The sequence below is a fragment of the Erithacus rubecula genome (assembly GCF_903797595.1).
Source record: "Erithacus rubecula genome assembly, chromosome: 14".
NCBI lineage: Eukaryota > Metazoa > Chordata > Aves > Passeriformes > Muscicapidae > Erithacus > Erithacus rubecula.
The window spans coordinates 15,926,748-15,939,413 of record NC_136666.1 but is presented as its reverse complement, the minus strand read 5'-3'; the positions used below and the strand labels follow the sequence as shown (position 1 = coordinate 15,939,413).

The 12,666-nt window shown below is 40.9% G+C and overlaps 2 protein-coding genes across 4 annotated transcripts; both read left to right on the top strand.

Moving 5' to 3' along the window:
* Positions 1 to 111: 111 nt before the first annotated feature.
* TM2D3 (TM2 domain containing 3) lies at positions 112 to 4,113 on the top strand. Its single transcript, XM_079318488.1, has 6 exons — positions 112 to 270; positions 1,095 to 1,193; positions 1,947 to 2,104; positions 2,624 to 2,798; positions 3,405 to 3,480; positions 3,758 to 4,113. Exons 1-6 carry the CDS (start codon positions 183 to 185, stop codon positions 3,921 to 3,923), a joined length of 762 nt encoding a protein of 253 aa, XP_079174614.1. The 5' UTR covers positions 112 to 182; the 3' UTR covers positions 3,924 to 4,113.
* Positions 4,114 to 4,937: 824 nt separating this feature from the next.
* MAPDA (N6-Methyl-AMP deaminase) lies at positions 4,938 to 12,349 on the top strand. Of its 3 annotated transcripts, XM_079318487.1 has the most exons (11): positions 4,989 to 5,069; positions 5,394 to 5,616; positions 6,498 to 6,628; positions 7,125 to 7,185; positions 7,570 to 7,657; positions 8,252 to 8,333; positions 9,047 to 9,173; positions 9,818 to 9,898; positions 10,510 to 10,648; positions 11,103 to 11,203; positions 12,100 to 12,349. In XM_079318487.1, the coding sequence occupies exons 3-11, from the start codon at positions 6,540 to 6,542 to the stop codon at positions 12,289 to 12,291; spliced, it is 960 nt and encodes a 319-aa protein (XP_079174613.1). In that variant the 5' UTR covers positions 4,989 to 5,069; positions 5,394 to 5,616; positions 6,498 to 6,539; the 3' UTR covers positions 12,292 to 12,349. The 3 variants fall into 3 exon arrangements, with proteins under 3 accessions (XP_079174611.1, XP_079174613.1, XP_079174612.1); XM_079318485.1 differs by lacking the exon at positions 5,394 to 5,616 and having other exon boundaries at positions 4,938 to 5,069; XM_079318486.1 differs by lacking the exon at positions 4,989 to 5,069 and having other exon boundaries at positions 5,080 to 5,616.
* Positions 12,350 to 12,666: the final 317 nt, after the last annotated feature.

The following is a 12,666-nucleotide window of genomic DNA, read 5'->3' as shown; positions in this document are numbered from 1 at the left end:
GGGCGGTGCCCTGTGCCCTGAGGAGCGGCCCTGGGCGGCGCCCTGTGCCGTGAGGGGCGGCCATGGGCGGTGCCCTGTGCCGTGAGGGGAGGCCCTTGGGCGGTGCCGCGGCCCCTCAGCCGGGCCGGCCCCGCCCCATCCCGCCCCCTGGCGGCGGCGCGGGCCCCGGCGGGCGCTCCAAGATGGCGGCGCGGTGGTGGCGGCGCGCCCTGCGCGGGCTCTGCGGGGCCGCGCTGTTCCTGTCGCAGCTCTCCGTCCTCTCGGGCCGCGGTGAGCGCGGCGGCCGGGCCGAGACAGGGCGGCGGGGTGGGAGAAGCTACAGGGGCTCCGGCTGGGGCCTGGGGAGGGAGCGGCCTGTCCCCGCTGCCAGGGCTGAGCGCGGGTCCGGCGCGGAGGTGACGGTGACCGCGGCGGGGTGAGGATGCGCTGCCGCTCCCCTGACTGAGGGCGAAGCGGCTGTTTCGGACATGGCCGCATTTCGTGTGCCGGCTCTGCGGGGTTGGGGTTGAGGTGCTCCGTATCAAGGCAAAACATGGGCCAGGCCTCGCTCGCCGACTCGTGTGCTGCTTTATTACACAGCACCTTTTGTGCCTGTTTTTTGTCGCGAACGTGTGTGGCTCAAAACGTCCTGGGGCACATCGGACAAAGCTGCCTCTCCTCCTTCCCCCCCGTGGCTGCCGTGAGGGCTCGGCCGGGGCTGGCACATCGCGGCTCTCCCTGCAGAGACCGCCCGGAGCGCCGAGCACTGAACCGCTCCTCTAGTCCATCTTCCGCCACAGAACTGCGTGCATTGCTCTGTTAAATGGTATTGTTCAGTAGGAAACACCGTGTAAAATCTGCTTTCTGAGCATCTTTTTAATTCTCATGAATCAAAAATAAGTTTGAATGGAAATAAATGTAGTTCCTTGTCTTAAAAGGAACAATTCCGTTCTAATGCTCTTTCCAGTGTTTAACGTAAGTATCTCACTAATAGTAGAACAGGAAAACAGATTTTTTTTCTACTTGCATTTTGTATCAGAGTGCTGAAATCAAACTGTTTCTGAAGATGAATTTTGTTCCAGAAATTTCACTTTCTGCACATTTTTGTCTTGTAGCGGGATCTTTGATGACGACAAAGCTTTCACAGCCACAGTCTACACTGGCAAAAAGCCTAACTTCAACAAGTACAAATGCTCCCTATTTTAAAGTGTTAGGTAATGTTGTTTCTTTTGTTTGTTACCTGTGGACCTTCTCAGTCTTGAGTCTAAAAGTTCTTGAATCATGTCTTAGAAATCTGTACAGTGGTAAGAAGCATTGCAGTGTAATGCATTATGAAATTGCTCTTCAATGACCATAACAATTACTTTAGGTTGTCTAATTAGAAAACTGGTCTGTATAAGAACTAGAAAAGGGTAGGTTAAAATACCATTGTGGTATATATGGTTTATACCCCTCAGGATCATGGAAGTTCTTGAAAAACTCCAGCCTCCTGCAAGAACTTGCTCCCTGTCCACCATGAGCACAACTTTGTAGCTCGCTGAGGGTGCACCAGGACTGTCAGAAATGCTGTTCTTGCTGGCAGTTTAGGAGGTGATTCTGTGCACATGCAAACTGCAAATGGCTGAGGTAGCTGTGGCCCTAATTAGAGCTCAGCTCCAAGTAGGTTACCCGTGTCACCCTGCTGCTATTCCTGAACTGATTACCTCTGCTGAGGACCACTGGCTGAGGCGGCACTAATCCTCTAAGCTCAGTCCTAGTGCTGTGGTGAAGTGTTGGCTGGTGTCCTGTATGGAGCCCTGTGGTTCTTACAGCACAAACTGGGATTGCTGCTCCATGTGCAGTGAGGAAATGCCTTTATACAGTGTCAGTGCATGTGTTTGTCTGTGTACAAAAAAAATGTGTATATATACTTTAGACTGTTTAGCTTTTTATACTTGGGTTCTTAATTCACTTATTACACCTTTCAGAAAGTACAGAAATTCCACCTTACTTGACTAATTGTCCCAGCAACGGGCTTTGCAGTAGATTGCCACCAGACTGCATGACATGTAACACAAACTATTCCTGTGTATATGGGAAGACGGCAACTTTTGATTGCAAAGTCAAGCCTCATGTTCACTGTGTTGTAAGTAACCCATTACTATTAATCCCAGATTTAAGTAATTAAACTGTGGCATCTTGTCTTAATATGCAGCATATTGATTTCCAGGTTCTTATGTAGGCAGGTTTGCAGTTCTGTGATAAGTTTGATCACTCACTGTGGGCTGTTGAAGAGGCAGGCCTGCCCTTCCCTAGTTTGCCTTGCTTGCCTTGCATCTTTTCATTACCTGGCCATGCCTTTGAATTAAACCATTCCAAACATGTTGAGAGTGGGGACGCTAAATATCTGTCAGAGCTATGAACTAACCTTACAGGTGAGACTAAATGAGTCCTTCTTTTGGCAGCTGCCTCTAGATTGGAGGAATCAGGAATGTTAAACATGGCTTTGTTGCCTCTTTGGTGGCTTTCTATTCTACTCTTTAAGAGGTAGCAAACAGAACAATTGTTCTTTTGGCTAAAATGTCTACTCATGAAATCTAATTTGATACTGCACATTGATTTTTGGTTTTAATACTATTAAAGTGATAGTGCTGTCCTTTTACAGGATGAGAATAACCACGAGCAGGAGAACTTTACAATTAACATGACATGCCAGTTTTGCTGGCAGCTTGCCACAAGTGATTATGTTTGTACCAATTCCACAAACTGCATGACAGTTTCCTGCCCTCGACAACGATATAATGCAACTTGCACAGTCCGGGATCACATTCATTGCCTAGGTAAGGTGGGCAAAGCCAGATTTCTCTAAAGAGTTTTTCACATATTTTGTAGTGGGTGAATACAAAGATTGTTGATGTCCTTTTGGATTAACAGCCTGCACCTTGATGAATCTACTGAATATTTTTATTGTTACATCTTATTTTTTAGCATAATAGTGACATCTAACTGCAAACATTGGCTTGTACTGTTGTATACTATCATGCCAGAGAAAACAGTTTTTATTTTTGTCAACTTCTGTGAGTTGAACTTACTTGAACCTACTAGTGGTCTGATTCTCAGACCACTAATAGAATCAATATCAAATGTTTCCATATAAATAAATGTCTCTAAATAAATAAAATTATGCTGCTTCCATCTAACTTCTAACTTCTAACATCTTCTAACTTCTAACATCTAACTTCTATCTAACTTCCTCTGTTCACTGACTTTTCTGTTATGGGACCAGGATTGAAGGAACAGAGAACTGTAGGGTATAAGTCAGCTTTTGTGTTGACAGTTGTTTCTCAGTTAGTGTCAACCCTTTTAGACTCCCTTTGGGAAAATATAGTATTTTCTTCCTTGTTTTATAGTCTTTGTTTATTGCATTGATATTTTCCAATGTTTAGGTAACCGTGTCTTTCCTAAGATGCTCTATTGCAACTGGACTGGAGGTTATAAGTGGTCTACTGCCTTGGCACTAAGGTAAGCAGGAACCATTGAATCATTTCAAGCTGAAATAGATTAGTTTTCTTTAAAATCTTCAGGTTCTGTGGTTTTGTGCTTGGTATTTTTCAAAGGTGTGCCAAATAACCAGTATTTCAGACAGTCTAGCTTGAAATGGTGGGCATAGAATGCATGAGGATTCACAGGCAGCAATGCTGGCTGTCTTCAGCAAACACAGCTGAAGGAAAAGCACTTGGGTACCCAAGCTCAGTTCCTCTAAAAATAATAATTATTAATCATATTTTTATTCTTATAGCATCACCCTTGGTGGATTTGGTGCCGATCGTTTCTATTTGGGTCAGTGGCGGGAAGGTCTGGGAAAACTCTTCAGCTTCGGTGGACTTGGAATATGGACACTAATTGATGTGCTGCTAATAGGTGTTGGCTACGTGGGACCTGCAGATGGTTCTCTCTATATTTAAATGTGGGTGCAATGTGTTTCAGAGAGGAGTCGTTGCCTGCAAAGGGCTCTAAATAAACAAGAGTGGAGGTTTGAACCTTTGAGGTAGAATGAAGAACAACTGTTTGTTCTGTATGCATACATTTTAATGTACAGTATCTGTACTTGGTTTGCCTTTTTAACTAAGGTCAAATAAAAGAGTGGATCACTGAGTAAGTTGAAATTAATTTGATTTCTTCTATGGACATGGTATTTTTCTATGAAAAAAAATTGAGCAGCTAACCAAATTCTCCACTTGAGCTTGGACGATCTGTAAGGCCCCCAAAGAGCTGCAAACTTACTTGAATATTGAATTGTTTACTTCATATCTCTATGCTTGAATTTAACTCTAAAGCTAACTGCCCTAAATATGTCAGTAATTTTCTTTTGTATTTGTGGGAGGATAATTTATTTGCCTGAGTTATGTGGGTAGAATGTAAATCACCATGTTTTATGATGTTAATTACATTAACTTAGTTTGTGACATACCAAGAGCTAATATCTGCTTAGGGACTCGGATTTAAATTGTGGGGGGGTTTAGAATTAGATTGCAGTTAACAGTAGAGGCTAAATATGAAATAATGAAACAGGAGTTTTTGATTGTTCTGCAATAACTTTGTTTTGGTTGGGTTTGACCTACACATCAGTGAAAGTTACAGTTCCTATTCTTGTGCTATCAAGCTCGCCAAATTACTTTTAAAAAGGGTTGGCAATATAATCGATGAGTTCATCCACTTAGGATTTAGTGACGCGATAATGTAGCGGAGTCGTGCCATTACAGGACGGCAGCTTTGTGTACTCGCGGTGAATGCCCGGCCGTGCGTGCGCGCCCCTCGCCCGGGATGGAGCGGCCGCTGCTGTATCTCTGCGGTGCCGTCGGGCTGGAAATGCAATCGCTTGAATAAACTGCGCCTTTCGGCTTTCCTGGCGTTATTACTGTCAGCGTTTGTCGTGGCCTCGCCTCGGCCCCGCGCCGTGCAGGTACCGGGGGCGGGCCCGGGGCGGTGCCGCCGCCCAGCCCAGCCCAGCCCGGCTCGGCTCGTCCCGCCCCGCCGGCACAGCGGCCACCATGGCGGCAGAGCGGGACCGCGAGCGGGAGCTGCGCTTCTACCGGCGGCTGCCCAAAGCGGTGAGCGGCGGGGGGCGGCGGGGAGCGGCGGGCCCGGACCCTCCTCCGGCGGCACCGGGTCGGGGCTCGGGCTGCAGGCGGAGACCCAGAGCGACAGAGCTGCTGCTGCCTCGGGATTCTTCCCCAGCGCGCGTTTGCTGAGGGCCTCACCCCTCCGCAAAATGCAGTCCCGTGTTTGCCTGTCCGGTTTGTTTACAGACCTTGCTGACTAATCTAACTGCAATGAAATCGTTTGAGCGCGATCTTCATTTTCTCTTTTTGGCCTATTTCCCCTCAGTCTAGTCAAGAAGTCTGGCTCAGATAACGCTTTTCTCCGTGTTCCAGGGGTGTGCCGGACTTGTGGCATATCAGTGCAAGCCTTCCGCAGGAGTGCGTGCGGATTTATCGGGGTTCGTGTGCCGCACGTCCTCCAGCACGGAGCTCGCACAGGCGGTGCTCGGGCGCACCGCAAACCCGCTCCAGGCCACATCATCATTGCATTCCAGTGTTCCTTCTTACTGTGTTGCTTTTCAGGGTGTACGTTTAATGTCTGACCGAATTCTGTGAGGTAATTGTAAGCTTGTGAAAAATATAAGGCAGTTGTAGCACTGTGTATCTGGCTCAGTCACCAGCAGCTCTAAGCAGCCACAGCTCCTGGTGCTTAGTTGGAGTTACAGTTTCAACATGTTTTCCAATGTGAAGCTTGAAGAGAAGTGTTGAATTTTTCTTTTCCTATTGAGAATGGATTTGTACAAGGAAATGAGATGTGGGTAACAAAGTGGATGCTTTGTAGATACATTTTGAATGAGTTGGGAGGGCACTAGAGACTTAATCCTTAAGTCAGGAGCCAGGAGATAAAAAGGAAAGGTGAAATGAGGAATGGAGCTGAGGATCATAGGTTTGGAGCCCAAAGTCGGGATGTCCATAGAAAGTCAGGCAGAAAGAGGCCTCAGTTACTGCAGTTGCTGTTCATGATCAAGTCCTGCTGCATTTCTGGTGTGAGTTTGATCTTCAGAGTAGGAACAAAAGGAAGGAGAGTGGGTAGATATCTTTTGCTACTTTTTGAGTGATGGACGTGCAATTTAACTTGTGGTGGATGGAGAGGGTTCTTGAATCCTTAGTGCACTTTCTGCATTACTGAGGCAGCTGCTGGCTTCCTCCTCACCTTGGATCACACCACCAAAAGAATTGTCTGGAGAGCTCTTTGCTGAAGCAGCTGTGCTCCCGTGGAGACCAGTGCCAACAGCAGCCACCAAGTTAGAGAAAAGAAATAGAGCAGTTCTCACTTGAAGCAGTGCTTGCAAAAACCTAAGGAGGTTATTATAAGCCAAAATGCAGATAACTGTTATTTTCAAACTCTGAGTGAAACACTGATGTAGGATGTGAGAACAGCAGTACAAACAAGGTGCAGAAGCCATCCTTTAGTCCATAGCATTTTTATTTCTGTAGGAACTCCATGCTCATTTGAATGGCTGTATCAGTTCTGCTACTATGAAGAAACTCATGGCCCAGAAGCCAAACCTTCAGATCCAGAATGGAATGACTGTGATTGACAAAGGAAAGAAAAGAACCTTAGATGAGTGAGTATATGCATATGTGTGATGGACATTTAAAGATTTTTTAATTATAGTGAAAACAGAAATGTGTGGTTTTATAACTAACTGCAGAAAATATGTTTTTAAGTTTTACAGCATAATTGCATAGATTTGTGTCTACAGAGTAATTTCTCAGGTGCTAGTAAACTAAAAGGAGAAGTCTCATTGATTAATTTCTTCTTTAAAGGATTGAAATTTTTCACTTAGATCATATGCTTTTCACAGACTATTGACTCACATAGGAAGTTTCCTTTTTTGGAAACTTCATGTTTTCTTTCAAAAAACTTTGTGGTAGTAACAACTTTTGTTGCAAATGCTTTTTTAGTATCTAAAATTAGAAATTGACATTCAGATGGTTCTTTGTATTTCAAACTACAATCCGATTAGTTGACTTCAGTGGATAGGTATTTTTAAAATGTAGATTTTTTTCCTAAATACTCATTCATTGTCTTTCCAATTAATTTTTAAAATTTTATTTTAGATGTTTTCAGATGTTTCAGATCATCTATCAGGTTACCACAAGGACTGAAGATATTTTACTGGTAAATTAATTAAAAGTTCACTTAAAACAAGCAAACAATACACACAGTTGCAATCAGTTGGATTAGGAGCATTGAGTTCCAAGTTACAATATCAATGATGGTCCCTTTCAATTGAAGGTTAGAATAATTATTGTAAAACACTTCTTTCTTCACTATCTTCACTAGCTCTCTTCACTATCCCTGAAGGAATCAAAGGTGCTTCTGTGTGGTAGTATTTCCACAGACACTAAACAGGACTAAAAGGAATGACCAAAAGCACATTGGGCCTGAAAACATTGGGAGTGTTTCACAACAAAAAATAACTGGGTCTTTTAGTTGTAAAAGAAAATATAGCTAATTATAAGTTTGACTTTTATTATGTTGAATGCACTTTTACTTAATCAGATAACTAAAGATATCATTAAAGAATTTGCTGATGATGGTGTCAAGTATCTGGAATTGAGAAGCACTCCAAGAGAAGAAAATTCCACAGGTATAGTCTGTTCTGGTTTTTAATTTGTGATCTTCTTGCACTATAAAACTTAGTTAAAGACTATATTAATAACAAGTAAAGTAAAACCTAGTTGGCTCAATAAAAATATGAATTAAATGAAATATGAAAGCTAAGATTTAACCATGTAAAAGCATGTCACTTTCCTATTAGGTCTTTGAGGACAAAAATGTGTTGGTCATAACTCAGACCCATGAGATTGAGTTATTCACTTGAGGATGCCATCTTAGTCTGCTAATATTTTTAATAGCTGATATATTTTACTTCTGTTATTTTGTTTTTTTTTTTTCTTCTAGGTGTGGTTTAATAGAAACACACAATAAAAGTCCTATTACAATTCTCTGGTTCACACAAAGTCATTTTAATTTTTCCACATACTTAGGAGGACATTTAATTCAAATGTGTGCTTCACAGTAAAGCTATATTTACAGATAGAATTAGAATAATGTGAGTTAGAAGACTGTATGGTCTAAAATCACAGGTGCAACATGAAGCTTAGGAGACTAGAGAGCTGGGTCTGCAATATGATAAATAATTTAAAATATGTTTGTTCCAAACATGTGCATGTGTTTGCAGGTATGACCAAAAGGATGTATGTTGAAACTGTACTGGAGGGTATAAAGCAGTGTCAAGAAGAAGGCTTGGATATAGATGTAAGGTAAATAAGGCATGTGAAATATCTCTGCTTCAAGGTTTTGTGTGGTCTGATGCTTGTTCATGCTTGCAGAGAGGTTTACAAACATCAGTATAGGAAAGAAAATTGTTCTTAAACCAGATTACATGGAGTGGAAACAGATAATTCATATGGAAAGGTGACTATTTGTCTTCTTTTTTACTGCTGAAGAAGAAAACTGCATGAAATCTGTCATCTCTAAGACTGTCCATTCTTTGCAACATTTTCAGGAAAAGAAGTGTTTTTCATGGAATTGGCTCCTTTTTCACAGCTTAGCTTGGTTGCAAAGATTTTGTTTGATTAACTGTACAAGCAGCCTGCTGTAAAGAAGAGCAGGTCCTGAGCAGCAGAGAAGTTTCAGAAGGTGTCAGTGATTGTTTGGAGTCAGTTTGCTCTCCTGTGTATTATACCCTCAGTAGAAACCCTTACTAGATTTATTTGTGAAAGCTGAAGGATTTCATCCTTCATGTGTGGTATTGCATGTCATGGGCCAACTATTTATCTGTTTGTGTCCTTCTGCACTTTTAGTACTTTCATTCCTAGAACAGTTTCCTATAAAAATACTCTCTATACTCAGCCATGAAGGATATGAAGTGCCATTTTTTTGTTGGTATCAGATCTGTTGAGCTCCTGATATTACAGCTTGTATATAATTTAATAATAATTTAATTTAATAATTTAATACATTTCTGTCTTAGGCTGTTAATAGCAATAAACAGAAGAGATGGCCCAGAAGTTGCTAAGCAGACTGTTAAGCTTGCTGAAGAGTTCCTGCTTTCCAGTGATGGGGTAGTAGTAGGACTTGACCTCAGTGGGGATCCCACTGTAAGTTTTTGCTTTATTTTAGCCTGTTTTTGAAGATAAATGTATAATGTTGTGTAACAGCAGGTGCTTCTAACCATAGTTTTTTCTCACAAGTTTTTGTCCAATTTTTTTGCCTGCCTGGAATAGATTGATACTGGGTTAATCCCTATTGCTGTAAGGGCCAGATACTCTAACAAAGAATCCTTAGATTAGTATGTGACTGAGAAAAGAACCACTGAAAAACAGTATTTATCTGGAAAATGTCTGTACCTGAGTTGTGCCAGTCAGATTAATTGAGTGGAGGCAAGTTGTTTAAATTTGTTTACCTTATTTTGTATTAAGAAAGCAAAAATGTTTGAGGACAGCTGTCAAGCTGAAGTAAAATAGCTCTAGGTGATGGCTGTGTAAAAGTATCAAATTAAAGACAATTGGCTTGTAAGTCTTAGGCATCATCTGAGCTACTGGTGTTTGATCCATTGGTCTAAACCATATGGAGAGGGTTGTTTGACTTGCTGCATTCCAAACTGAAGTAATGGGAAAGTGGAATAATTAATTGTAACTGTATTTGAGTGTAGTGTTTGGATATTGCTAGACTTCTTAGTTATGGTAATGACAATGATTTTGTCAAATAAGCTGAAGAATAGTGATGTGTTCCTGTTTTCCAGGCAGGACATGGTCAAGATTTTTTGGAACCGCTCTCAGAAGCAAAAAAAGCAGGTCTAAAGCTGGCACTGCATCTTTCTGAGGTAAAAGGTTTGTTTGTTTTGGTGCTTCTCTGTAATTGTCATTTTGTGAAAATCTCGATGAAACTAAAATTACCTTCTGTGCATTTTGAACTTCTCAGGCCAAAGTATCAATGGTTTGGGGCATTGACAAGAGACATGAAAAAAAACAAGGAGAAATCTTCAACCTTTTGTTCTAAATCTGAACAGTCAGATTATTGCTTCCTGTACTATATCTATTGTGGGTTCAGGTGTGAAATTGAAATTAGGAGCTTCCTAAGAGATCCACTGATTCTTCCTGGCATTATATTAGAAATCATGTGTAGTGAAATCCACAGTTTCCTGAACAGTGAGCTCTGTTAGTTCCACTGGTATCAGTAGGAAGACTTGGCCTTCTCCTCAAATGGTGGCTGGAATTGGCTCCAAGAACTCCAATAAATACTGAAGATCGTTAGTTATTTTTTCAGGAAATTAAGCAGGACATATGATGTAATCTGCACATTTATACTTCTTTCTATTTCACTAACACTCTTTCAGATAAGAGATGCTGTGAAGGTAGAACTGAAAGTTCATTGTAATTATATAAAGTGCTGTTTTATAGTGCCTTGACAGAATGTGAAATATATCCTTTCTAGATTCCAAATCAAGAAGAGGAGACCAAGATTCTCCTGGGCCTGCCTCCTGACAGAATTGGACATGGAACATTTCTCAATTCTACAGCAGCAGGTTCTGCTGAGATAGTGTCACTGGTTCAGCAGAATCATATACCTATTGGTGAGGAAAACATATTTACCATGACTTGATCTCTGGGTATCAGAACAGGATTTGTACTGCTGATCTAGTGACACCAGTTTGTGTCTGACCAGAGGTGACTTGCACAAATGTGACAATGAGACTTGCCCATAAAGACACACTCATGACACTTGTGGGGTTTTTGGCACCTCTATGGCAGCAGACAACAGCTGATGTCTCAGAAGGAAGCAAATCATAAGCTGTCATTACAAGACTATGTGGTGGTTCTGCATCTGGCTTGCAAACTCTCTTGCAGTTTTATACCCCAAAGAAATTGATTAGCAAACTTTTCTCTAAAGAAATTACCAAAGAAGCATAGAAAATCAAGGAAACAACAGTAGCTGATTTAAATTTTTATTCAGGACCTTTCTAAATAAATTTTATATGTCTCTTGTTTTAATATATGTCCTAATTTCTTTTTCTGTTTCTCCCTTAGAATTTTGCATGACATCAAACATAAAATCTCAGACAGTGCCTTCCTGTGACAAACACCATTTTGGATACTGGTACAACATGGGCCATCCTGCAGTGCTTTGTGTAAGTTTTTTGATTTTTAAGCATGTATTTAGTCAAAGGGCTAAACTTATTAAGTTGGAGAAGTCTTTCTCTGTTTATGGATCAGAACTGACTTACAATTTCTAACCTTGTAGCAAATCATTTGCTTTTAGGAAATCATAATATTCTGTTTGAGAAGTGCATTTAATTCAAATGAGAATTGCTAATATTTATCTTGTACACTACTGTATATTGTAAATTATACTACTGTATATTGTATGCTACTGTTCTATTGTAAAGCCAGGCCTTTTTTCTGTAGAATAAGATGTAGGACAAGCAGTGAACTTCATAGCTCTTTGCACAATGGCAGATTTCTCTTAAAACCCATGGCTCCAGTGCTTGCATATGCACCTGTGCTTACCTGAGTGTTCATTGTGTTGGGTGAGAGCTCCTAAGTTCTCTTGATAGCTCATTAAGGTCTTTAATTATTGAAGTACTTGTGCTGCTATTGGCAGGATTTTACTATTTTCCTGTTAGTTTAAACCCCAAAATCCATAGCACTGTCCAAGTGTGTGTGTATGTATATATAAACATGTGCTAATCTGGGGAAAGGGAAAAGAGGAATAAGACCTGCACATACCTTGAATATATGCAGCATTTGCTAGCCATCTTTCTAGCAATTTTAGTAGGAAATCCTATTTTCTTGATAAATCATGCTATCATTTTAAGAAGTTTCCTTATATGTTTGAATAATTTATTAATTTTTAGTGAAAATAGGGCAAATAGAGAATGAAATAACCATGCACAGATAAAAGAACAGTGGAATAAAATGTGAGACAGCAAGGTAAAACTGGTTTGTATGTATAGAAAAAAAACCTTTTTGAAATAGAGGAACTAATTTAAACTTTTTTATTTCTTCCCTTTCAATTGAACTCTAGACTGATGATAAAGGCGTCTTTGCAACTGATCTATCGCAAGAATATGAGCTGGTTGCAAAAACATTTAATCTGACTCAATCACAGATGTGGGATCTTTCCTACGAATCAATCAACTATATTTTTGCTTCAAATGCAGTAAAATCCAAGCTAAGGGAACAGTGGTGTAAGCTGAAGCCAGCACTCTTTGATTAATCAAACTGCTGTCCTAAATAGCTCTGTTGTATTAGCTAAGTTAATATGATTTTTTAAATGAAGTCCCTGGCTTTTTTCAGACCTCAGGGTTTTAATTCCAGCTATAAACTGCCTGTGTAAAATTAAGGCAACTGAAATGCATTCCTTGTTACTGGGGACAGAAGTAAATATTCTTTTGGTACTTGGGAAGGGCTCTCAGCTAGTGACTAAAATGCCAAATGTGTTGTCATCTTGTTTCTCTTGAGCTGATATGACATTTTAAAAAACAGAGTTAAAATATGTCATCATAATATAAATATTTGAGAGCTGGAACAAAATGAAGGCAGAGCTACTGGTGTTTAAAACATCTCTTATGTCAGCAATCCACCAAGCAGT

Excerpts from the sequence above, each read along its gene's own strand:
- TM2D3 (XM_079318488.1), top strand. The coding sequence starts at position 183 with ATGGCGGCGCGGTGGTGGCGGCGCGCCCTGCGCGGGCTCTGCGGGGCC. Across the intron at positions 271-1,094 it reads CTCCGTCCTCTCGGGCCGCG|CGGGATCTTTGATGACGACA; the intron begins GTGAGCGCGGCG and ends TTTGTCTTGTAG. Across the intron at positions 2,105-2,623 it reads AGCCTCATGTTCACTGTGTT|GATGAGAATAACCACGAGCA; the intron begins GTAAGTAACCCA and ends GTCCTTTTACAG.
- MAPDA (XM_079318485.1), top strand. The coding sequence starts at position 5,010 with ATGGCGGCAGAGCGGGACCGCGAGCGGGAGCTGCGCTTCTACCGGCGG. Across the intron at positions 6,629-7,124 it reads AAGAAAAGAACCTTAGATGA|ATGTTTTCAGATGTTTCAGA; the intron begins GTGAGTATATGC and ends ATTTTATTTTAG. Across the intron at positions 11,204-12,099 it reads GCCATCCTGCAGTGCTTTGT|ACTGATGATAAAGGCGTCTT; the intron begins GTAAGTTTTTTG and ends ATTGAACTCTAG.